The sequence below is a fragment of the Malaclemys terrapin genome, chromosome 21 (assembly GCF_027887155.1).
Source record: "Malaclemys terrapin pileata isolate rMalTer1 chromosome 21, rMalTer1.hap1, whole genome shotgun sequence".
Lineage (NCBI taxonomy): Eukaryota > Metazoa > Chordata > Testudines > Emydidae > Malaclemys > Malaclemys terrapin.
This window is the reverse complement of record NC_071525.1, coordinates 19,604,525-19,630,013: the sequence shown is the minus strand read 5'-3', so window position 1 is coordinate 19,630,013 and position 25,489 is coordinate 19,604,525. Positions and strand designations below refer to the sequence as shown.

Genomic DNA, 25,489 nt, shown 5'->3' with positions numbered 1-25,489 from the left:
TGTGGGCTGTATTAACAGGCGTGTCGTTGGTTCGACCCGTGAGGTCGCTGTCCCGCTCCGCTCGGCACTGCTAAGGCCCGGTTGGAGCCCTGGCCTGGTTTGGGGCATCGCGCTCTGGGAGAGTTGTGGACAAGGTGGAAGGAGCCCAGACAGGCAACAAAAGTGCTCCGAGGTTCGGAAACGTCCCCCAGGAGGAAAGGCTGAAGGAGCTGGGTGTGTTCAGTCGGAAACAAGGGACTGGGGGGCACCTGACAACAGCCCTCGAATGTGTGAGAGGTTTTTATACCACGGCCGGGGAGCGAATGTCTCCAGGCCACGGCGGAAGGAGCAGCAGGAGCCGGCTCAGGTGCCGCAGGGGAGATGGAGGTCGGAGGTGGGAAACTCTCTAACTCCCAGGGCAGCTCAGCTCTGGGATCGGCTCTCCGGGGCTGTGGGATCCCGGCACTGGAGGGTTTTAGCTCCAGGTTGGCAAACTCTCATCAGGGCTGGTCTGGGCTCACTTGGCCCTGCCTCAGCGCCGGGGGCTGGACGTGGGCACCTCGCGAGGTCCCTCCAGCCCCACATGTCTATGATTCTGTGCCCATTTCTTCCCCATTCCTCACATGGACCCCTGCCCCGCAGTCCGGCCGGCTGGACTGAGACCTAAACCTCCAGTCACCTCCAGGCTGGTCCTGGGTTCGATCCCTGGCCCTAGGAGGGGAGTGGGGGCTAGTGGTTAGAGCAGGGGGGCTGGGAGCCAGGACTCCTGGGTTCTCTCCCTGACTCTGGGTTCCACTAAGCTCCAAATTCCCATTACATAGCCGTACAGATGAAGGGACCTATGCAGTGCCCAGGCCCACAAATACAGCCCCAGAAGCGCCCCATATGCACGCTGCCCGTGTGGGTGTCCCTAGTGAGGGGACTGGCCTCTGCTGGCTGGGAAACGCTGAGAACTGCGCTAACCTCTGTTGCCTGCTTTAGGAGGTTAATAGTATTAATTTGGATAATATGGGTTATAGGCTCACCAATTAATCTGCTCAGAAGATAACAAGGTTCTTGCCCCAGGCTCAGGCTACACAGAGTTTGCAAGGACAAGGAAACTCCCACTGAAAACAAAAATGGAGACTCTTCGAGACTTTTATTGCGATTATAAGAGACAAAGGGCCAGCCCCTGACATGCCCAGAGAGCGCTGAGTGGGAGGTGCAGGGCTCGGGAGAAACTAAAGAGCTAAAAAGCTGCAGAAACCTATAGACCACAAAATATCAGGGTACGCTCACTCCCTAGGCTGGCATGTTTGTACGTATTAATGCCATGTACCGACCTATTAATGCCATTAGCTCATTCTCACCTCTGCTATTTCTGGCCTAACCGGTTCTTCCCATGTTCTTTGCCATGTGCCTGTTAAGTTTAAAGAGCGTCTGAATGTAGGTCCGCCCCCCCCCCCCCCCCCATACTAACTTGCTTCAACGCATCCTCACTTATCTGTGTTCAAGGTCACCACCATACATGGAGCGAATGTTTTAGCTTATCAGCCAGCTAGGTGAAAGGTCCGGAACAGGTGTTCGCTACCTGTGTCTTAGCTCATCATCTGGGATGTGGCCTGGAGGTCCCTCGCGTTACAGCCAAAAGTATTCTAATATAAACCTAGAAACCTAGTACAGTCAAACAATCAACCCCGAGGAAACCCATAAGAAAAGGCAGATAGGCAAGCAAGCAGGCCAGCCAGAGGGGCAGGAGATGAGCCCTGCTGGGGTCATATTTCTCGAGGGGCACTGCTGGAGAAGTGGAGGAGAAATGAAGATTGGTTCTATTTCAACAATGATTTAATGCTGGTAAATCCCCCAGACTCAGCTGCACAGGTCGGACCAGCTGAGCATGGAGATCTCTCCTGGCCCTAGAACCCAGGAATTCTGGCTGGGGTCAGTGGGGCTGGATCCCCAGGGATGTCCATCGGCCGTGGCTCCATTGGAGTCAATGGGACCAGATCCCCAGCTGGGGTCAATGGGCCATCGCTCCATTGGAGTCAATGGGGCCAGACTCCCAGCTGGGATCAATGGGCCGTGGCTCCATTGGAGTCAATGGGGCCAGACTCCCAGCTGGGGTCAATGGGCCGTGGCTCCATTGGAGTGATGCTGGTTTCCATGAGCTCAGGGTCTGGGCACAGACAGGATTTGTCTGCAGGCTGCTCCGTGCTGGTGGCCTGCACCAGGGGGTAGGAAGCACGGTCTAGTGGTGAGCGCGTCCGTCTGTGTCCTAAGGCAGGTCCCGTAGCCTGCCCGTGCCTCAGTTTCCTCATCTCTGGAAGGAGGCGACTAGCCCTGGCCTGCCTCCCGATCAATCCAACCAGAGTCTGCGGCACTCTGGTGATTCCTAGACCCCCCACCCAGAAGGGACCGGTATGGCCGTCACGTCCGACCTCCCGGGGATCACAGAACTTCCCTGGACTAATTCCTGCTGATCCACAGCAGGTTTTGAGGAAACGCAGATTTAACAATTGCCAGCAATGGAGAATCCACCCTGGCCCAGGGCTGCAGAAGACTTGTCAGGGTTCCCTCCCCACTCTGAACTCTGGGTTACAGATGTGGGGACCTGCATGAAAACCCCCCTAAGCTTATTTCTACCAGCTTAGGCTTAAAACTTCCCCAAGGCACAAATTCCTTTCTTGCCCTTGGTATCGCTGCCACCACCAAGTAATTTAAACAAACATTTAGGGAGGGCCACTTGGAGCCGTACCTCCCCCAAAATATCCCCCAAGCTCCTTGTAGCAGGGGGCTGGTGCAAAGGCACCTAATTAGCGCCTGCTCAGCCAGCCCCAATCAGGGGCTGGGAAGAAGCCTGGTGCCTGGCCTTTAGAACTGGCTGCCCCTGCGGGCCTGAGGGTTCAAGGGCTATAAAGGCGGCTGGCAGCCAGAAGAAGGGGAATGGCCAGGGAAAGGTCAGTCTCCAGGCTGAGGGAAGACTCGGCTTAGGAGAGGAGATTATCAGGCCTGCAAGCTCTGTATATAACATTGGTGGTGGGAGAATGCTGTGTAAATAAAGCCACGGGTGCTGCATAACTAGAAGCCTCTCTGAGCTTTATTGGGGCAGCCAGTGGATCTCAGGAAGAGGGGCGTGACAGAGGACTTGTCACACTCCTACACCCCCCTTCCTGGGGAGGCTTGAGAATAATATCCTAACCAATTGGTTACAAAGTGAACACAGATCAACCCCCCGGGGTCTTTAGGACACTGAAAAACAATCAGGTTCTTAAAAGAAGTTTATTTAAAAAAAAAAAAAAAAGAACCACCTCTGTAAAATCAGGATGGAAGATAACTTACGGGGTAACAAAAAGATTCAAACTACAGAGGATCTCCCCTCTAGGCAAAACTTTAAAGTTACAAAAACAGGGATAAACCTCCCTCTTAGCACAGGGAAAATTCACAAGCTAAAACAAAAGATAAGCTAACGTATTTCCTTGCTATTACTTACTATTTCTGTAATATTAGATGCTTAGTTCAGATATGGCTTTGGGAGATGTATTTTCCCTGCCCTGGCTCCTCGCTGACCCAGAGAGAACAAAGGAACACGAAAACAAAAACCTTCCCCCACAGATTTGAAAGTATCTTCTCCCCTTATTGGTCCTTTTGGTCAGGTGCCAACCAGGTTACTTGAGCTTCTTAACCCTTTACAGGTAAAGGAGGGATTTTATGCTACCCGTAGCTGTATGTTTATGACAAGGTTCATGAAAGCCGGCTGGCTTGGCCCGGGGCTGATGGTGCCAGCAGACAAATGCTGGGGGAACAGCACCTCCTGCTGTCAGAACACTCACTGCAACACAGACGTGGGTCTCCCAGGTAGATACCAGCTCTGCAACACCACAGCCACCCACCAATGGGCCCTGGGGGGCAGGGAATAGCCACAGCACAGGGCCAAAAATATGTGCCTGGATCTAACCACCCCAGCCCTCCTCTCTGGTGTCACTGCGCTGGGTATTTGTAGAGAAGGGAGCGACCCACCCCGCTACGTGCAGCACAGCACCCCCCAGTACATGCTGGGGCATCAAGGCTGGCCCTGTCTGCCAGCGGTGAGACCCCACTCACCCCCTGCAGCACAGCGCCCTCCAGCGCCAGCCGGGGGCATCGGGGCCAGCCTGGGTCTGTCTCCCTCTGCTTCGGTTCACAACAGCCATCGCTGCGCATGGCTGCAGCCACCCGCCCGATACTACCCAATCCAGGACACTGGCACAGCTAACAATGTCCGGTGTATGGGAGCCAAGCACTTCCGTTTGCTTGGGTCGCGAGGCCGGACTCACTGCACATGCTGGGGGAGACCGCAGTGGGGGGGCTGCCGGGGGATTGAGGAAGCTGCCAGTTAGCGAGTGAAATCAGGTGACTGCACAACTGCCAACTGCACTGAGCCCGATGTGGTGTCAGGATGCGGCCTAAGAGCTAAGAATGGAACTCAGGAGTCCTGGTTCCCAGCTCCCCTGCTTTAACCACTAGTCCCCACTCCCCTCCCAGAGCTGGGGATAGAGCCCAGGAATCCTAGCTCCCAGCCCCCTGCTCTCACTCACTAGAGGTATGTCTACACTATGAATTTAGGTCGAATTTATAGAAGTCGGTTGTTTAGAAATCATTTTTATAAGGTCGATTGTATGTGTCCCCACACAAAATGCTCTAAGTGCATTAAGTCAGCGCACTGTGTCCACAGTACCAAGGCTAGCGTTGACTTCCAGAATGTTGCACTGTGGGTAGTTATCCCACAGTTCCCGCAGTCTCTGCCGCCCATTGGAATTCTGGGTTGAGATCCCAATGCCTGATGGGGCAAAAACAGTGTCGCGGGTGATTCTGGCTACATGTCGTCAGGCCCCTCCTCCCTCCCTTCCTGCCGTGAAAGCAACAACAGACAATCGTTTCGTGCCTTTTTTCAGCCCAGACACCATAGCACTGGGATCATGGAGCCCGCTCAGATCACCACGGCAATTATGAGCACTATGAACACCACGCGCATTGTCCTGGAGTATATGCAGAGCCAGAATCTACCAAAGCAAAACGAGGCGACGAGGCGACAGCAGCGTAGAGACGAGAGTGATGAGGAAATAGACATTGACATAGACCTCTCACAAAGTACAGGCCCCAGCAATGTGCAAATCATGGTGTTAATGGGGCAGGTTCATGCCGTGGAATGCTGATTCTGGGCCAGGGAAACAAGCACAGACTGGTGGGACTGCATAGTCTTGCAGGTGTGGGACGATTCCCAGCGGCTGTGAAACTTCCGCATGCGTAAGGGCACTTTCATGGAACTTTGTGACTTGCTTTCCCCTGCCCTGAAGTGCCAGAATACCAAGATGAGAGCAGCCCTCACAGTTGAGAAGCGAGTGGTGATAGCCCTGTGTAAGCTTGCAATGCCAGACAGCTACCGGTCAGTCGGGAATCAATTTGGAGTGGGTAAATCTACTGTGGGGGCTGCTGTGATCCAAGTAGCCAACACAAAGAGCTGCTGGTATCAGGGGTAGTGTCTCTGGGAAACGTGCAGGTCATAGTGGATGGCTTTGCTGCAATGGGATTTCCTAACTGTGGTGGGGCTATAGACGGAACCCATATCCCTATCTTGGCACTGGAACACCGAGCCACTGAGTACATAATCCACAAGGGGTACTTTTCAATGCTGCTGCAAGCACTGGTGGATCACAAGGGACGTTTCACTAACATCAACGTAGGATGGTCGGGAAAGGTACATGATGCTCACATCTTCAGGAACTCTGCTGTTTCAAAAGCTGCAGGAAGGGACTTTCTTCCCAGACCAGAAAATAACCATTGGGGATGTTGAAATGCCTATAGTTATCCTTGGGGACCCAGCTTACCCCTTAATGCCATGTCTCATGAAGTCATACATGGGCAGCCTGGACAGTAGTCAGGACCTGTTCAACTATAGGCTGAGCAAGTGCAGAATGGTGGTAGAATGTGCATTTGATTGTTTAAAAGCGCGCTGGCGCAGTTTACTGACTCGGATAGACCTCAGCAAAACCAATATTCCCATTGTTATTACTGCTTGCTGCACGCTCCACAATATCTGTGAGAGTAAAGGGGAGACATTTATGGTGGGGTGGGAGGTTGAGGCAAATCGCCTGGCCACTGATTACGTGTAGCCAGACACCAGGGTGGTTAGAAGAGCACAGCAGGGCACGGTACGCATCAGAGAAGCTTTGAAAACCAGTTTCATGACTGGCCAGGCTACCGTGTGAAAGTTCTGTTTGTTTCTCCTTGATGACCCCCACAGTTCACTCTACTTCCCTGTAAGCTAGCCACCCTCCCCTCCCCCCTTCAATCACCACTTGCAGAGGCAATAAAGTCATTGTTACTTCACATTCATGCATTCTTTATTAATTTATCACACAACTAGGGGGATAACTGTCAAGGTACCCCAGGAGGGGTGGGGGAGGAGGGAAGCGCTGGGTGGGGTGGGGGAGGAGAGAAGGACAATGACACACTGCAGTTTAAAACTTTAAAACTTTAACTCTTATTGAAGGCCAGCCTTCTGATGCTTTGGCAATCCTCTGGGGTGTAGTGGCTGGGGGGCCGGAGGCCCCCCCACCGCGTTCTTGGGTGTCTGGGTGAGGAGGCTATGGAACTTGGGGAAGGGCTGTTGGTTACACAGGGGCTGTAACGGTGGTCTGTGCTCCTGCTGCCGTTCCTGCAGCTCAACCACACACTGGAGCATATCAGTTTGATGCTCCAGCAGTCGGAGCATCGACTCTTGCCTTCTGTCAGCAATCTGATGCCACCTATCCTCTTCAGCCCACCACTTGCTTTCTTCAGCCCGCGATTCATCCCGCCACCTCTCCTCGTGTTCATATTGTGCTTTTCTGCACTCTGACATTGTCTGCCTCCATGCATTCTGCTGTGCTCTGTCAACGTTGCAGTGGGGGAGGTCCAGGTTGGATATCAGGAAAAACTATTTCACTAGGAGGGTGGTGAAACACTGGAATGCGTTACCTAGGGAGGTGGTGGAGTCTCCTTCCTTGGAGGTTTTTAAGGCCCGGCTTGACAAAGCCCTGGCTGGGATGATTTAGCTGGGAATTGGTCCTGCTTTGAGCAGGGGGTTGGACTAGATGACCTCTTGAGGTCCCTTCCAACTCTGATATTCTATGATTCTATGATTCTATGAACGTGGGAGGATGTCTGGAGCTCTGAGAACATCTCATCCCGAGTGCGCCTTTTTCGCCTTCTAATCTTCACTAGCCTCTGCAAAGGAGAAACATTTGCAGCTGGTGGAGGAAAAGGGAGAGGTGGTAGTTAAAAAGGCACATTTTAGAAAACAATGGGTACACTCTTTTACGTTAAATCTTGCTGTTCACATTACACAGCACATGTGCTTTTGTTACAAGGTTGCATTTTTCCTCTTATATTGAGGGCCTGCCGGTTTGGTGTGAGAGATCACTCATGCAGTGCCAGGCAACAGATTTCGGCTTGCAGGCAGCCATGGTAAGCCACAGTCTTTTGGCTTCTTTAACCTTCATAACATGGGAATGGTTTCAAACAGCAGTGCCCTCATTTCCCATACCAAGCAGCCATTGGGTTGGCCATTTAAAATGGGTTTGCAATTTAAAAGGAGGGGCTGCGGTTTCCGGGTGAATGTGCAGCACAAACCCAACTAAGCCCCCTCCCCCCCGCACACCCAATTCTCTGGGATGAGAACTTCACCCCTCCCCCCACCGCGTGGCTAACAGCGCGGAATATTTCTGTTCAGCCAAGCAGGAACGGGCACCTCTGAATGTCCCCTTAATAAAATCACCCTTTTTCAACCAGGTGACCGTGAATGATATCACTCTCCTGAGGATAACAAAGAGAGATAAGGAATGGATGTTGTCTGCATGCCAGGACCATACGCTGCCATGCTCTGTTATGCAATGATTCCAGACTATGTGCTACTGTCCTGGCGTGGTAAAGTGTCCTACGATGGCGGACGGGATAAGGCAGCCCTCCCCAGAAACCTTTTGCAAAGGCTTTGGGAGTACATCCAGGAGAGCTTTCTGGAGATGTCCCTGGAGGATTTCTGCTCCATCCCCATACACGTTAACAAACTTTTCCAGTAGCTGTACTGGCCGCGAATGCCAGGGCAAATTAATCATTAAACATGCTTGCTTTTAAACCATGTGTAATATTTACAAAGGTACACTCACCAGAGGTGCCTTGTGCACCCTCAGGGTCTGGGAGCACACCTTGGGTGAGTTCGGGGGTTACTGGTTCCAGGTCCAGGGTGAAAAACGTATCCTGGCTGTTGGGGAAACTGGTTTCTCTGCTTCCTTGCTGTGAGCTATCTTCAATGTCTTCATCATCATCTTCCTCGTCCCCAAAACTCGCTTGCATGTTGCCTGATTCTCCATTGACGGAGTCAAAGCACAGGGTTGGGGTAGTGGTGGCTGCACCCCCTACCATGGCATGCAGCTCAGAGTAGAAGCGGCATGTCTGCGGCTCTGCACCGGACCTTCTGTTTGCTTCTCTGGCTTTGTGGTAGGCTTGCCTTAGCTCCTTAATTTTCATGCAGCACTGCTGTGCGTCCTTGTTATGGCCTCTATCCTTCAGGCCTTTGAGACTTTTTCTAATGTTTTGGCTTTTCATTTACTGCAACAGAGTTCAGCTAGCACTGATTCATCTCCCCATATGGCGAGCAGATCTCGTACCTCCCGTTTGGTCCATGCTGGAGCTCTTTTGTGATCCTGGGACTCCATCACGGTTACCTGTGCTGATGAGCTCTGCGTGGTCACCTGTGCTCTCCAGACTGGGCAAACAGGAGATGAAATTCAAACGTTCACGGGTCTTTTCCTGTCTACTTGGTCAGTGCATCTGAGTTGAGAGTGCTGTCCAGAGCGGTCACAATGGAGCACTCTGGGATAGCTCCCGGAGGTCAATACCATCGAATTGCGTCCACACTACCCCAGATCCAACCCATAAAGGCCGATTTCAGCACTAATCCCCTCGTTGGAGGTGGAGTAAGGAAATCAATTTAAAGAGACCTTTAAGTAAAAAAAAAAGGGCTTCATCATGCGGACGGGTCTAGGCTTAAATCGAGGTAATGCTGCTAAATTCTACCTAAAATCGTAGTGTAGACGAGGCCTAGCCCTCACTCCCATCCCCTCCCCTCTGCTGTATCGTGTTAGGAGCTATGGCCAGCCAATCATGGGAGACACTTCTGCACTAAACAGACTCCAAAGGTACCCCCAGATTGGCTTTCTTAACCCCAAACTCATTGATAACCTAATGAAGTCCAGGTCAAACCTTCTCCAAAGACAGCTGTTCCTTGGGTTCCTCTTTCCATAAGAACGGCCAGACTGGGTCAGACCAAAGGTCCATCTAGCCCAGTATCCTGTCCTCTGACAGTGGCCAATGGCAGGTGCCCAAAGGGAATGAACAGACAGGTTATCATCAAGTGATCCCTCCCCTGTCACCCATTCCCAGCTTCTGGCAAACAGAGGCTGGGGACAACATTCCTGCCCATCCTGGCTAATAGCCATTGATGGACCTGTCCTCCATGAATCTATCTAGCTCCCTTTTGAACCCTGTATAGTATTGGCCTTCACAACACCCTCTGGCAAGTTGTTCCAGAGGTTGATAGTGCGTCGTGTGAAAAAAATACTTTCCTGTGTTTGTTTTAAACCTGTGACCTATTAATTTCATTTGATGGCCCCTTGTTCTTGTATTATGAGAAGGAGTAAATAACACGTCCTTATTTACTTTCTATATATCACACATGATTTTATAGACCTCTATCATATCCCCCGGTAGTGGCCTCTTTTCCAAGCTGAAAAGTCCCAGTCTTATTAATCTCTCCTCATACGGAAGCCGTTCCGTACTCCTAATCATTTTTGTTGCCCTTTTCGGAACCTTTTCCAATTCCAATATACCTTTTTTGAGATGGGGTGACCACATCTGCACACAGTATTCAAGGTGTGGGCGCACCATGGATTTATATAGAGGCAATATGATATTTTCTGTCTTATTCTCTATCCCTTTCTTGATGATTCCCAACATTCTGTTCGCTATTTTGACGGCCGCTGCACATTGAGTGGATGTTTTCAGAGAACTAGGCACAGTGAGTCCAAGATCTCTTTCTTGAGTGGTAACAGCTAATTTAGACCCCATCATTTTATAGGTATCGTTAGGATTATGTTTTCCAATGCGCATTACTTTGCATTTATCAACATTAAATTTCATTTGCCATTTTGTTGCCCAGTCACCCAGTTTTGTGAGATCCTTTTGTAGCTCTTCGCAGTCTGCTCAGGACTGAACTATCTTGAGTAGTTTTGGATCATCTGCAAATTTTGCCACCTCACTGTTTACCCCTTTTTCCAGATCGTTTATGAATATGTTGAACAGCACTGGGCTCAGTACAGACCTCTGGGGGACACCACTATTTACCTCTCTCCATTCTGAAAACTGACCATTTAGTCCTACTCTTTGTTTCCTATCTTTTAACCAGATACCAATCCATGAGAGAACCTTCCCTTTTATCCCACGGCTGCTTATTTTGCCTAAGAGCCTTTGGTGAGGGACCTTGTCAAAGGCTTTCTAAAAATCTAAATACACTATATCCACTGGATCTCCTTTGTCCGCATGCTTGTTGACCCCCTGTCACGGACTCACAGATCGTGCCCACTCTTGGCCCCGTGCGGTCCGTAGGAGGGGGTGCCCCTTTTAGTGAGACAGCCCTTCTCGGGGGTCCACTCTCTCTCGGGGTCAGGCCCCTCCACCTCCTGGATCCGCACCTCTCTGAGCCTTAGCACGTCTGTCTCTGCCGTGGGCCCCCTCAGGGAGTCCCCTCGCTCTGGACCCCCAGGGCCTCCACCCCCTCGAAGGGGTTGATGCCCCCCCGCCCTGTTATCTAGCCCAGAGCGACTCTCAGCCAGCATGAAACAGGAGGGTTTATTGAGAGTTGAACACAGCACAGGAAACTCTCTGATCCTCAGGCCTGGCCTCCCTCAGCCCAGCACATCCCAGTCTCCCTGCATCCAGGTGGGCTCTGCCTGCTCCCCCTCTCCAGCCCAGAGCCCCCCTGCTCCCCAGCTGGGCATCTGATACCTCCGGCCTCCCCTCCCCCCCGTCCATTGTCTTCTCTCCAGGTAAACAGGGTCGTAAGCCGGAGCCTCCTCTCCCCTCTTCTGTCCTCTGGCTGGAACCGGCTGGTCAGGTCACTGGGTCCTCACTCTGCAGCCCATTGTCCTCCCGCTGGCCAGAACTGGCTGCATCTCCTCAGCTGGGCCTCTGGGTCACCAGGTCGCCAGGTCACCGGTCGCTGGGGTATCCATCCTCCCGGCCATCGGCTGGGTCCCCACGTCCTCTCCAAAACACACTCCCTCTCTCCTCACCTCGTTAAACCAGTAACACCCAGGGAAACTGAGTCCCACCCCTCCGCATGCAAACCATTGAAACTCCACAGAAAACAAGAAAACCCCCCACTACGTCACACCCCCTCAAAGAATTCTAGTAGATTGGTGAGGCATGATTTCCCTTTACAAAAAACATGTTGACTATTTCCCAACAAATTATGTTCATCTCTGTCTGACATTTTTGTTCTTTATGATAGTTTCAACCAATTTGCCGGGTACTGAAGTGAGGCTTACTGGCCTGTAGTTGCCAGGGTCACCTCTGGAGCCTTTTTAAAAATTGATGTCACATTAGCTATCCTCCTGTCATCTGGTACAGAAGCTGATTTAAATGATAGGTTACAGATGACAGTTAGTAGTCCTCAAATTTGACATTTGAGTTCCTTCAGACCTCTTGGGTGAATCCCATCAGGTCCTGGTGACTTATTACTGTTTAGTTTATCAATTTGTTCCAAAACCTCCTCTAATGACACCTCAATTTGGGACAGTACCTCAGATCTGTCACCCGAAAAGAATGGCTCAGGTTTGGGAATCTCCCTCACATCCTCAACAGTGAAGACTGATGCAAAGAATTCATTTAGTTTCTCCACAATGGCCTTATCATCTTTGAGTGCTCCTTTAGCCTCTCGATCATCCAGTGGCCCCACTGGTTGTTGAGCAGCTTCCTGCTTCTGATGTATTTAAAAAGTTTTTGCTATTACTTTTGGAGTCTTTGGCTAGCTGTTCTTCAAATTCTTTTTTGGTCTTTCTAATTATATTTTTACACTTCATTTGCCAGAGTTTATGCTCTTTTCTATTTTTCTCATTAGGATTTATCTTTTACTTTTTAAAGGATGCCTTTTTACCTCTCACTGCTTCATTTACTTTGTTATTTAGCCACGGTGGCTCTTTTTTGTTTCTCTTACTGTGTTTTTTAAATTGGGGGATACATTTAAGTTGAGATTCTGTTACGGTGCCTTTAAAAAGCGTCCATGCAGCTTGCAAGGATTTCACTGTTGGCCCTGTATCTTTTAATTTCTGTTTCACTAACCTCCTCGTTTTTATGTAGTTCCCCTTTCTGAAATTAAATGCTACAGTGTTGGGCTGCTGTAGAGTTTTCCCCACCACAGGGATGTTAAATGTAATTATATTATGGTCACTATTACCAAGCGGTTCAGCTGTAGTCACCTCTTGGACCTGATCCTGTGCTCCACGTAGGACTAAATCAGGAATTGCCTCTCCTCTGGTGGGTTCCAGGACCAGGTGCTCCGAGAAGCAGTCATTTAAGGTGTCAGAAACTTTATCTCTGCATCCCTTCCTGAGGTGACATGTTCCCAGTCAATATGGGGATAGTTGAAATCCCCCATTATTATTACTGAGTTTTTTATTTTTATAGCCTCTCTAATCTCCCTGAGCATTTCACAGTCACTATCACCATCCTGGTCAGATGGGCGGTAATATATCCCTACTGCTATATTCTTATTTTTCAAGCATAGAATTACTATCCATAGAGATTCTATAATACAATTTAGTTCATTTAAGTGTTTTACTTCATTTGATTCTACGCTTTCTTTCACATATAGAGTCCCTCCCCCACCAGCACCACCTGTTCTGCCATTCTGATATATTTTGTACCCTCGTATTACTGTGTCCCATTGATTATCCTCATTCCACCAGGTTTCTGTGATGCCTATTATATCAATATCTTCATTTAATACTAGGAACTCTAGTTCACCCATCTTATTATTTAGACTTCTAGCACTGGTATATAAGCATTTTAAAAACTCGTCATTTTCAGGCTGTCCCCTAGTGCACGACGTAATTGAATGGGACTTTTTTTCATTTGACTGTTTCTCAGCCCGCACCCTGGGTCCTCTCTCACCTCCAGTCTGCATATTAACAGTCTTAGTCAAAGGGTATTGTGGGTAAATGCTAGGAAGCTGTTACACATGGGGCACTACCTACTTGAGAAGGGAGAATGGAGCAGGCGAGCCTGGTGAGGGGCTGTTTGGGGTCAGTCAAAATTTTTTCCCCACAACTAAAAGTGGCTTTTCAAGAGAAACCCAAATTTTAGCCCAAAAATGATGGCAGCAGAGCGGGAAAATAAAGTCTTTGAGGAAGGAGGAACGTGATCTAGTGGGCTAGAGTAGGGCCGGGGTGAAGGTGGGATACCGGGCTAGATGGGCCTGTTGGTCTGAGCTGAGTGATGTTAAGAAATTGCAAAATCACACTGTTCCCTCTATTTTTTCCCTTGCATGTGTGGAATTAGCTTTGTTATGTGCACCAATATGGAGGTGATGTGGCGGGGGTGGGACCGAGGCGTTTGTAGTGTGGGAGAGGGCTCAGGGCTGGGGCAGAAGGTTGGGGTGTGTGGCTGGGTAAGGGCTCCGGCTGGGGGTGCAGGCTCTGTGGTGGAGCTGGGGATGAGAAGTTTGGGGTGCAGGCTGCCCCAGGGAGAAAAAGCTCCCCCCAGCCCTCTTGCCCCACAGCAGCACCTGGGCTGGGGGGACAGGCACCTCTCCCCGGTGGCACCAGTTCTGAGGCTGGGGGAGAGCATCTCTCCCCGCCACAGCCCTGAGCGCCTGCGCAGCCCTTGATAGGCTGCTGTGGGGCCACACAGCCATGCAGGGAACGTAGGTTGTGGAATCCCTCAGTGGACGTGGAATCAGCCTTGTACTGATGAACATTTAGCCAAATATGTCCAGTATCTCCCAGCCCACAGGTAGAGGAGGGTGGTTAATTCTGATGACTTCCCTTCATGGCCCAGCCTCTTAGCAGAAGGCAATGAAGCCCAGCATCCATTCAGGTTTGATTATTGCCTCCTAGAGCATCAATTGAGAGCCCACTAGGGGGGGATTTCTCACCACATTGTTACCACTGCTCATCTCTTTACAAGTCATCACTAGAGAGAAATCACTGGCACAAAGGACCCTAGAACACAATCACCCCTGTCTATAGTCCTTTTCTCACACTATAACCACAGTCTCTTTCACTTCCTTAGTTGTGCCTTGATACAACACTGGCCAAGGCTGCAAGACTGACTTTATGTTTAGGGTGACCCCTTGACCCAGTGCATGATCACCCCAATTCTCTTGGCCTTTGGTCACACAATAAGGACAATGACATTTCAGTGCCTCTACACTCACAACTTCCATGAATGTTTAACCAGCACGGCCGAAATGGTCACATGGGGTTGCTGAGTAATAAAAATGCAAAGAAGGCCTGACTCACCCTGCCATGTTTCCCCATTCACCACTAGATGGGTGTAGAGAGCTCCCAATGCTCTGGAGCCTCAGGCCACAGGGCTTCAAAGTACATGGGTCTGATGTAGGGCAGGAAAGACACCCCACGGCCCCGTGCCCATTGGGTCGGAGGGACCCAGTCACTCCATACACTGCATGGAGGGCAGGGTGGGGGTATAATGGCTCTCCCCCTTCAGGTCCCTCTGTGGATGATTGCACTGGCTCTGCGGTGGTCAGCCTCTTCCTCTGGCCAGGTGCCTTCTGGGGAAGCTGGCAAACAGGGAAACTGAGGCACAGAAAAGGCAGGCACAGGTAACAGAGGGGAAGGGCTCCCTCTACAGGGGCATTGGCTGTCTCGTTGCCCTGGGAAGGACCATGGGGCCATGGGGCAGCTCTCCCTCCCAGTTCTGCCTCAGTTTCTCTCTTTTGACCTCCCCCTTAAGCCCTGGTGTCTGAGTCCCCCTTAGCTCATGAACCCCATGGTGTCCAGCATGGGGGTTCTACACCCCACCACAGGGACCCATTGCCCCCCCCAAGTTGGTCTGCACCTCCACATCTGCTTCCTCTGCATCCGCTGAGCCCCCACGAGGCAGGTGGGATGGGATGATGGCCATGACCCCTCTCCACTTCCCTCCCCTGGGGGAGTCATGGGCCCATCTCCCCCTTTCCTGTTCAATGGATCATGACCCCTTCTGGGGGTCATCACCCCATTTCCCCTCTCCCTGTCTCTGGGCTCAGGACCCCCTCTGTTGGGTCCTTGGACCTCTGACCTCCTTGCCCTGAGGCCCTTGACCTCCATTTCCCCCCCATCCCAGGATCTCAATCCCCCTCCTCTGTTTCACACACCTTTGCGGTTGGGGGATCCCCTCACTGCAACTGTCTCTTGGCATTCCCCCATCTCCTCCCCTCCGCTTTCATTTTTGCCCTGTGATTCTTTCTGGTGTTTGTGGGTTTGGCCCCTGGCTCAGGCCGGCTGCAGCATCCTTAAGGGAAAATATCTCCCAGAAACAATGCCTCCAAAGAGCCATATTCACCATGAGACCCCCCTCTCCCTCCTGGGGGACCCAACTCCTCTATTCCTGCCACCACCTTGTCGGCATTAGCGGGGGAGGACTCGGGGTGGGGGGGCAGCAGCCTTTGTTCTGAAGTGATGAGGCTGTTTCTCCTGGCAGGGAAGATGGGGCGCACGGGGGACGTGTTGCAGGAGGAGCTGGACAAGCCGTCGTGGGTGCATGGGAGCATCCCAAGGGGTTCGGGCCCTATGGAGGAATGGTTTGCATGGAGGAGGGAGTTAGGAGCGGGGGATTTCATTGCAAAGAATTCTGCCCCATTGGAAAAGCCCCAGCTGTGCACAAAGGAGAAATATCCAGAAGCTGTTGGATGGAGGATGGTGGCTGGGAACTGCTGTTTGGTCTGGAGACAGAGCCCTGGTCCAGGCCCCGGCTGGGGGATTTAGATGGTTTCCTGGAGGAAAACTTCAGCCCAATGGGAAGTAAATGGAACAAGGGCAGGGTGTGGGGTGAAAAGGGCGAGGGACTGGAACCTGGGGAGGCACAAGAGGGATTGGCGATGAGGGATTGTCGGGCTATTGACTATGGGGAATGTGTTGGGAAAAAGGAACTGGGACCCACAGCCTTTGGGAAAGTACCAGGAATGTAATCCAGAGGCGGGAGCTGTCGTTAGCGGATGCAGCGGCTTTAAAGCAACGGGAGTCATCTTTGGCATGACACTATTTACTGGAAAAACCAAATACACACACACACACACACACACACTCTCTCTCTGTGGGACCCACCAGGCAATATAGCTCGAAACACAGATTCTCTTGCTCAAATGCATCTGACGTGTGTGCTACCCCCCCAGCCTTCCCCCCCCCAGTGTGCAACCCCCCTCAGTGGCACGCCACCTGCCTCCCCGCAGACCTCCCTGCAGCATGCATGAGTGATTCCTGCAATGCAACCAAAGCAGCTTCCAGACAAGCAACGCAACGTGCAGGAAACATACAGCAAGGAAGCAGTTTGCTGTGTCACTTCAGGTGTGTGCTCTGCCCTACACCAATACCCAACGCCTGACTTGGAGCGAATCAGCATTGCATTGCCATCGGGGGACGAAATCCAGAGTCTAACTGAGGGAGGGGTGTGTTAGATCCCAGAGAACTTTGATGAAGTTTTCTCCCGGAATGGGACCAGGTGTTCTGCAGAAGCCAAGTGGAAGCAGGTCCAGGAAGGAAGCCCACCCTCTGGAACCAGTGTCAGTAGTGAAATTAGGGGTATGGAACAGCTTCCATATTGGAGAGATTAATAAGACTGGGACTTTTCAGCTTGGAAAAGAGACGGCTAAGGGGGAATAGGAGAGAGGTCTGTAAAATCATGAGTGGTGCAGAGAAAGTGCACAAGCCTTGTTAGTCTGTATCAGCAAAAACAACGAGGAGTCCTTGTGGCACCTTAGAGACTCACAAATGTATTTGGGCATAAACTTTCGTGGGCTAGAGCCTACTTCATCAGATGCAGCGGCAGTCAAAAAAACTAACAATATTGGGTATCATTAAGAAAGGGATAGACAATAAGACAGAAGAAATCATGTTGCCTCTGTATAAATTCATGGGATGCCCACTCCTTGAATACTGCGTGCAGATGTGGTCGCCCCGTCTCAAAAATGATCCATTGGAATTGGGAAAGGTGCAGAGAAGAGCAGTAGAAATGATTAGGGGGATGGAACAGCTTCTGTACGAGGAAAGATTAATAAAACTGGGACTGTTCAGCTTGGCGAAGAGACGGCTAAGGGGGGACATGATAGAGGTCTATAAGATCATGACGGGTGTGGAGAAAGTAACTAGGGAAGTGTTATTTATTCCTTCTCATAACACAGGAACCAGGCGTCACCCGATGAAATTGCTAGGCAGTAGGTTTAAGTCAGACACAAGGAAGCCCTACCTCACCCAGCGCACAGCTAGCCTGTGGAACTCCCTGCAGGGACGCTGTTTCAGATTGGGGGCGCGCGACTTTAACCATCATTCCAGGAGCTCCTCAGGCACTTGACAACTCCAGATTTTTGGCAGATAACTTAGAAATTAGCTGACGGGAGCACTGTGCCTAATTCCTATACGAAGAAAGAAAAATCTCTCTACAACCCCCTAAAGCTGTGGTTTGCATTTATGTGTAAATTTAGAACAATCAGGAGATAATACAGCAGGATATTCCCAACCCCAAGCCTTGAGGGGTCATAAGAAGATAAGAACGGCCAGACTGGGTCAGACCAAAGGTCCATCTAGCCCAGTATCCTGTCTTCCGAGGGAATGAACAGAACAGGGAATCATCCAGTGATCCATTCCCCATCGCTCATTCCCAGCTCCTGGCAAACAGAGCTAGGAACACCGTCCCTGCCCAGCCTGGCTAATAGAATTTAGCTCCAAGGACGTATCTAGTTCTTTTTTGAACCCTATTACAGTCTTGACCTTCACAACATCCCCTGGCAACAAGTTCTGCAGGGTGACTTTGGGTTGTGTGCAAAAATACTTCCTTTGATTGGTTTTAAACCTGCTGCCTATTAATTTCATTGGATATCTGATGAGAAGGAGTGAATAACACGTCCTTATTCATTGTCTCCACACCCAGCAACATTTTATAGACCTCTAGCATATCCCCCTTAGTCATCTCTTTTCCGAGCTGAACAGTCCCGGTCTTTTTAATCTCTCCTCATACAGCAGCTGTTCCATCCCTCTCATCATGTTTGTTGCCCTTCTCTGTACCTTTTAAATTCCAGTATATATATATATGTATATTTTGTGATGGGGTGACCAGATCTGCACACGGTATTCAAGGTGTGGACGCACCATGGATTTGTAGAGACAATAGGATATTTTCTGCCTTGTTATCTCTCCCTTTCCTAAGGATTCCCAACATTCTGTTCGCTGTTTTAACTGCCACTGCACATGGAGTGGATGTTTCAGAGAACTATCCACAGTGACTCCAAGATCTCTCTCTTGAATTGTAACAGCTAATTTAGACCCCATCATTTTGTATGTAGAACTGGGATTATGTTTTCCAATGTGCATTACTTGGCATTTACTTTCCTATAGCAGTTTTGGAGCCTTAATACAAGAGCTAATAACTTTAACTGGTGAATACAATTCATGCAGAATATTTGCTCCATACCATTGTCCTTACCATGTGCCACCAATCACTCATAGACACCCACACACTTGTTTATTTCCATTTGTATTGCCTTTTGGAAAACGATAAGCAAGCAAATATACGCTCTCTTAATTTGTGTATCTCATTCCTCATGAAAAAATTGAGTTTAAAGTAGTTGAGTTTCCCTCAAACATTCTTCTAAAGTATTGGAATAACTAGTACATTGTTGCCGAAATTTGTTTTGGCACTAGTTTAAAAAAAAGAAAAGACAAAAAGCTTTTAAAGTGAGAATTGGAAAGAAAATATGACAATAGATTGGCCAGTATGGGTTTCCCATCAGCTCTAGGACACCTGAAGGTGTGTTTCCAGTAAATACAGATGTTATCACCTTTTTCCAATGGCGATGTGTTTTCTTTTCCTATTAAGTTACTCAGTAACTAGAAATAAAGTCCTTATCTATGATAATTCCCCAGCACAAATGAAACACCCTCCAGTTCAAGGAACTCAAGGTGTAAATATTCAAAACGTAAAAACAAATTGATAAATTGAACTTGTATTTACGAAGGACTGATCTAAAAGCCGGTTTTAGCCTCTGGAAGCTGTTCAGTTTTATAATGTCCTATAGGAATCCGGAGTATGGACCTGCAGTGACCCAGCTGGACGATTCTCAACGTGCCTTAAGGAAAATACAATCTGACACGAGACGTCTTAAATGTTATCAAGCAAATTTGCCCTCTAAGCAATGTCATATCTAGGGCACACTCAGATACTAAGGAAGTTGGGAAAGAGACCTGTTCCCAGGCTGCATCAACCTGGTACAATTAAGAGCCCTCCAGGAACTGTGAAAAAGTCCCAGGGTCCATAGACTAATTGAACAAAGAAACCATTTGTATTTGCTGATGGAGACACCGAGGTACAGACAATAACACCCTCTGGTTTCCATCAGGAGCAACTGAAACGTCTCAGGGCAGCACCGACGGTGACACTGGAAATGAAACTGCCCAGCTTTGTGGGGGAGACTCCTGGAGCTCAGCTCTCACCAGGTCCCTTCTCTGGGCCAAGGCTGCCCAGGACCTGCCCTCCCCTGGCTCCCATCCCACCCGCGGGGACCGAGGAGCTATTTCCCCACAGGAAGGGCTTCGAGTGCCCGCTGGTGCCGGGGCTGCGAGCGCTGCTGCTGGCTGCGGGGGCTGGCAGGGGGGCTAATGGGCGCCCAGGCTCTCAGCCGCCCAGCCGGAGGGGGCATGTGGGGATCTCGTTATACCCGCTCTGCTCAGGGTGGGGGCGGACAGAGCCATGCAGACAGCTCCCCCCTCCCTCCCCCGGCCACGGAGCAGCAGCAGCCCACACAGCCGGGGATTTACATCCCACAGCCCGGCGTCAAGAGGGGGCAGGGGGGAGCTGTCGGTGCAGCTCCCGGGGGACAGTCCTGTCAGCCAGCAGCCACGTCCCACTCAGAGCCCAGCTACGGGCTGCGGGTTCCTCCGGGGAGAGCGCGAGGCAGGGGTTAATTTTCCTGTTTGTACCCCGCAGTGGTAGCAAACTTGGGGGGGGGGCAGAATCCCCCCCCCAGTGCTCCCTAAATGGTGCCCCCACCAGGGGATGTTGTGAAACCCAGAAGTATAACTGGGTTCAGAAGAGAATTAGATCAGATCCTGGAGGAGAGGTCCACCGATGGCTATTAGCCAGCGTGGTGAGGGACCAGCCCGCTGCTCTCGGTGCCCCATAGCCTCTGTTTGACAGAAGCTGGGAGTGGCTGAGGGGTGGATCACTCGCTAATCGCCCTGTTCTCTTCATTCCCTCTGGGGCGCCTGGCGTTGGCGTCCGTCAGAGACAGGACTCTGGGCTGGAGGAATCTTTGCTCTGACGCTGTCTGGCCATCCTGGAGTGTTGTCTACTGGTCTTAACCCATTTCATTTTCTTCTAGTCCTGTCCACATTCTAACTCTTGGGTTCAGACCCCCGAGGCCACGTGCGGGCACCGCTCAGAGCCTCTGTGAAGAGACCTGCGCATGGAGAACTCACAGGGAAATGGGCCCGAAGCAAACAGCTGGAGATGATGGTGAAAGCTGTGTTGATGCACCCCTGTTTTGTAAGAACTACTACGTCCTCTGCTTTCCTGTCTGCCCCTCGCCTCAGTTTCTGGGTCATCTGGGCCCCCAGGCAATCGGGTGGTGACGTCGGAATATTCAGCCCTTTGCCAAGGTCCATTTTCCATCCACGAATGGCCAGGATGGGAAATTTTCTGCCGCCGTTGGGACCCGGCAGGGTAACGTTTATGGGCAATTATCGGGTGAACGCAGAAGACGTCACAGCCCCTTGGTGGTTTGATCTGCTCCTCAGCCCTGGGGTGGAATAGCGTCCCCTTGAGTGAGGGTGGCTGTAGGTGAGCGGGGCTATTGCACACTTCCAAGGGCTTTTGCACACTCAACCCTTTCCCCTGGGCCACCGGGTAGTAATGCCAAGTCCAGGGGAAACTGAGGCATGAAACAGCTTCATAAAAATATGCAGAACATGGCCACTTCATCACAGCTCCTTATTCCAGTGTGGGAAGCATCTATGCTCTGGCAGCACCATTAGCGGTGCTGTTATAACAGCTGTAGCCTGGACAGGGCCCGGGAAGGATTTGGAAATCAGGAAGCTGGAAGTTGGTAGTGGGTACAAAGATGAGTTTCTCCCCCGACCCCAGCTCTCTTTTCAGGGATGCCTCTGACCTGTTTCTATTGCAAATCTGGAGAAAGCTGTTTCCACAACCTCCCCCAGATCTGCTCCTCTCCCCAGGACGCCTGCATCATCGTTCAAGAACACAACATGCTCGGTGAGTCCCGTTGGCTTTCGCGGCAGCTGCGGGGTGTGGCGGGAACCCTGCTCTCGGATACTTTTCCCAGGTGGCTTCCTAGCCATCGTGTGTCTGAATGCAGCCAAAGGCAGCCAACCAGCTACTCCCAGCAGGAGGGGATGGGGTCCCTGTCAGCGGAGGTTTTCTGATCAGGTTGGATGAACACCTGTAAGGGCTGGTCTAGGTTGCCTTGGTCCGCCCTCAGTGCCGGGCGCTGGACTGGATGAGATCCCTTCCAACTAGTGGCGGCATGGGGTGCTCGCCAGGTGATTGCAGGGAGCCCACTGGCAGCGAGGGGCTCTCCAGGCCTGGGGACTAAGTTTCTTGTCCCCAGGGACAATATGACAGCCAAAGGGAAGTGCCTGCCCCACTCCCCCATTGTTTTGGGGGGCAACACCAGTCTGGGTGCTGGAATTTAGCCTAGAAGGGAGGGCACCATGGGACAAACCCCCCGCTGTTTCCAGCCCTGTGGTCCTACAGAGGCGCCTGGTGATGGTTATGAGGTGGGGTGGGGGTCTGCTCTAAGGATCTGCTCGTACCAATATTTAACGGGGGCCGTGACACTGCGGTGGCTCCGTCGGTGTATCCGGTGCGTGACGTCCTCTTCTCGCTCTGCAGCCTTTCAGTCTAGCATGTGGAATGGAGGCACGTACCAGTCCTGCGCCGACTCCCGCCAGAGCCTCACGGGCTTCCTGGCTTTTTACTTCGGGGCCACAGTGACCGTGGAGATCCGGTCGGAAATTTGCAAGACCAATGACTGCAACGCCCATTTAATGCCCATCAGTATGTATCACTGGCGGCGGGTCGGATTTGTGGCCGCAGGGAAGCCTCTGGGTCAAACCCCAAACCTCCAAGGAGCTGCTATTCCTGGCCTCGGGGAAAAGCCAGATTTCCGAGGACCCTGGGGCAAGCGGGCAGTTTGGGGGGGAAGTTATTTGTCATGGGAAGCAAGTGTGGATGAGACATGTCCAGGGGAGAGAGGGAAGTTTTAAAGCCTTTGTCCTGGTAAGACCTTTCCTTGCACACTGTGTCCAGCTGTGGTCCCCCAAATTCAAGGCAGATGAATTCAAACTGGGCCAGGTGCAGAGCAGGGCTACTGGAAACTGCTGGGTTTTGTCTCTTGAAAGGAGCAAATGCACGCAGAGCAAGGCAGACACAAGCCCTGAGTGGTCCAGCATGTGCCCCAGAACGCAATGGGGGGAAGCAGCCCTGAGGGATAAGAACGTTCAAAGTTGGTGGAAGACGCGGGCGTGGGAACACACAGGCCAGGAAGCGACCGAGGCTGGAAGTCAGGATGTTTCTAGCGGCCAGAGGAGAGGGGTGGTGGGACAGCTGCCCGTTGGAGGAGTGGGGGCAAATAACCATGCTAGCTGCCTGAGCGGGTCCAAGTGCTGGGTTGATGACCTGGGAGGGTTCTGCCTGTCCTACGTTCTCCTGCCGTGGTTTCTTCCTGGAGCAAATGGTTGTTTCCCTGTCTGCCTTTCAGGGCAGGCTATCAGCAACATCCGCAATGGCCTGCAGTGCCCGGCCTGCTACTCCCCAGGCTTTGAGAGCTGTGAGAGCAACGAGAGCTTGCGCTGCACTGGAGGTGCCGACCAATGTGCTGTCATCGTTGGGATGCTGGCGCAAGGTGCGGCTTCCTTCACTCTGGGGCGGGTTAAATCCCCGGGGAGCTGGGGGGTGTCCTGGGGCTCGTCCGTGCTGGCTGAGCTGGGGAGCCAGGAAACACCCCTTCGCTTAGTAACAGCGGAAACCATAAAGGCCATCACTCAAAACAAAGAGCTGCATGATCATGCTATGCCCTGGCTCCCAGCCCCCCTGCTCTAACCACTAGACCCCACACCCTTCCCGGAGCCCGGGAGTGAACCCAGGAGTCCTGGATCCCAGTCTCCCCTGCTCTAACCACTAGACTCCACTCCCTTCACAGAGCTGGAGAGCAAACCCCAGAGTCCTGGCTCCCAGCCCCCACTGGACATCCCAGCAAGACTTGGTGACCCTTTGCATATTTCAAACATGGCAAGACTGAGCAGAAGCTAAGCCATGTGGGTTGTGAAGTTTCCCAAACCTATGATTGGCGAGGGTGGGTCCATGGGAGAGAAGCAGAAGACCAGGGAGCAGGGGCAGAATAGCCCAGTACAGAGATAGAACAAGGACTGGGAATGTGGCCTTGGGAAAAGCTAAGACAGAGCTTTTGGGCAGAAAAGTGGCTGGAAAGGGGCTTTGGATGGTGGGCAAATACATTGTTTGTAGCTACGCAGGATTCCATCAAAGATAGCCCTGTTTCCAATGCCAATTTCTCTTCCTAATGGGAATGACCCTCAAGATCTCAAATTTTTGGTGATCCGCTCTGGTCATAAGGGGTAACAATATTTTCCACCCTTTGCCAAGTAGCAGCAGAATTCTGGTGCCTTGTAGGTCAGTTTCCCACTGGAAGAGAAATCCGTGGGGCAAAGTCTAGTATTTCCTTAGGGGAGGTTGCTTGTTTACATTGTTTCCACCAGTCCTGGAACAGAGGTGGGTATAAATGGCATGCAGGTTGTCCCCTTAATTTCTGTTCAAACTCTCAGGGAATATTTTTGGAGTCAGAGATTCATGCAGAGACCAATTTCTCCTGCTGCTTGCCACAGCCACCTTGGGAAGATGTTGCATGAAAAAAAATGGACTGCAAGCTTGTCCGACTAGTGAAACATCTGCCCGGAGGGTCAGCTGCTTCATTGCCTCTTAAGATGAGAACATTGCACTCCCTTACTCTATGTGCCCCCCATAGCAGGGTACCCCCAGGCCACGGGCTCTGCATGGCCCCCTTTGCCATAGCAGAGATGTTGTCATATGGCGTGCAGGACCTCCCTTTGCTAGGCCAATGATAATGATTCAGAGGCCAGGGCATCTTGCAAAGAAACATGGGTGCAACTTGGGGACCGCGCTGGAAGAAGAGTGGGGTTCCCCCAACCTCCCGAGATTTATTTTACCTGGAGAACCAGCCGGGGCCCGATCATGGCGTCACGGAAGGGATTAGGCCGTGCCATGTCTGATCTGCTCTGGTTTCCCCACACAGGTGGTGTCGCGATCCCGTTTGCAGGCTGGGGCTGCGCTACCCGGGCGGCCTGCGGCATCAAGACGCTGGAATCGGGGGTGTTCACCTACAAACTGACCAAGGTCCAATGCAGCCCAGCGCCCAAAGCGCAGACCAGCAGCGCCACCCGGACTCTGGCCTGGGGTCCCTTCACCCTGGGCAGCATCGTCCCCCGGGTGCCCCTTTTCCTCCCTGCCCTTCTGGGGTTATGCCTCTGCTAATGCCCCATCTGCATGACTGGCCACTCCCCAGGCCATTGGTGTCATAGTATAACTGATGTGCTCGGCCTTTTCTGTCCTGACTGCCTCAGTTTCCCCCTCTCTGTAAGGGGGATAACAATGGCGAGCTGCCCTTGCAAAGGTCTTTGGGATCCCTGGATAGGCAGGGACTTGAAACAGAGTCTGATACAGCCAAGAGGAGACTCTCTGCTAATTCCGTTGGGTTTGGAGCAAAGTGCTGTGTATTATTAATATCCCCTCACAGCTTCTCCCCCAGCCTTTCAAAGATCCCTGCGAGGGAATAGAACCCAGGAGTCCTGGCTCCCAGCCCCACCATGCTAACCACTAGACCCCACTTCCCTCCCAGAGCTAGGAGAGAACCCAGGAGTACTGGCTTCCAGCTCCCCGGAGATTCCAGAAATGGTCCGAGTCCCCCTGTGCGTTTCAAACGGCTCTGAATAAAGCATGATCAGAGATGCAATCGCCCAGGAGCGTCCCTACATGCGCGTGTGTTTGTGTGTACCAGCGCTGACCGTGTCTGCTCCGCTTTCATGTGTCTCTGCCAAATACCAGTGCTTCAGGGAGCAACTCTGCCTCCAGAACTGACTCCAATCAGAGGCTGCAGGGCACAGCAAACGCACCTGCTCTTGCACACCTCCCTCCA

The 25,489-nt window shown here is 51.6% G+C and overlaps 1 protein-coding gene across 4 annotated transcripts; it reads left to right on the top strand.

The window, feature by feature from the left end:
- Positions 1 to 19,389: 19,389 nt before the first annotated feature.
- Positions 19,390 to 24,036, top strand: LOC128826844 (phospholipase A2 inhibitor and Ly6/PLAUR domain-containing protein-like). 4 transcript variants are annotated; one of them, XM_054010348.1, is made up of 5 exons: positions 19,390 to 19,609; positions 20,624 to 20,787; positions 21,385 to 21,513; positions 22,153 to 22,317; positions 23,021 to 24,031. In XM_054010348.1, exons 1-5 carry the CDS (start codon positions 19,596 to 19,598, stop codon positions 23,359 to 23,361), a joined length of 813 nt encoding a protein of 270 aa, XP_053866323.1. In that variant the 5' UTR covers positions 19,390 to 19,595; the 3' UTR covers positions 23,362 to 24,031. The 4 variants fall into 4 exon arrangements, with proteins under 4 accessions (XP_053866323.1, XP_053866324.1, XP_053866325.1 ...); XM_054010349.1 differs by lacking the exon at positions 19,390 to 19,609 and adding an exon at positions 20,289 to 20,389; XM_054010350.1 differs by lacking the exon at positions 19,390 to 19,609 and having other exon boundaries at positions 20,414 to 20,964; positions 23,021 to 24,036.
- The last annotated feature ends 1,453 nt before the right edge of the window (positions 24,037 to 25,489 follow it).

Coding starts and splice junctions, on each gene's coding strand:
- LOC128826844 (XM_054010348.1), top strand. Junction 20,788..21,384: donor TGTTGATGCACCCCTGTTTT/GTAAGAACTACT, acceptor CCCCGACCCCAG/CTCTCTTTTCAGGGATGCCT. Junction 22,318..23,020: donor CGCCCATTTAATGCCCATCA/GTATGTATCACT, acceptor TCTGCCTTTCAG/GGCAGGCTATCAGCAACATC.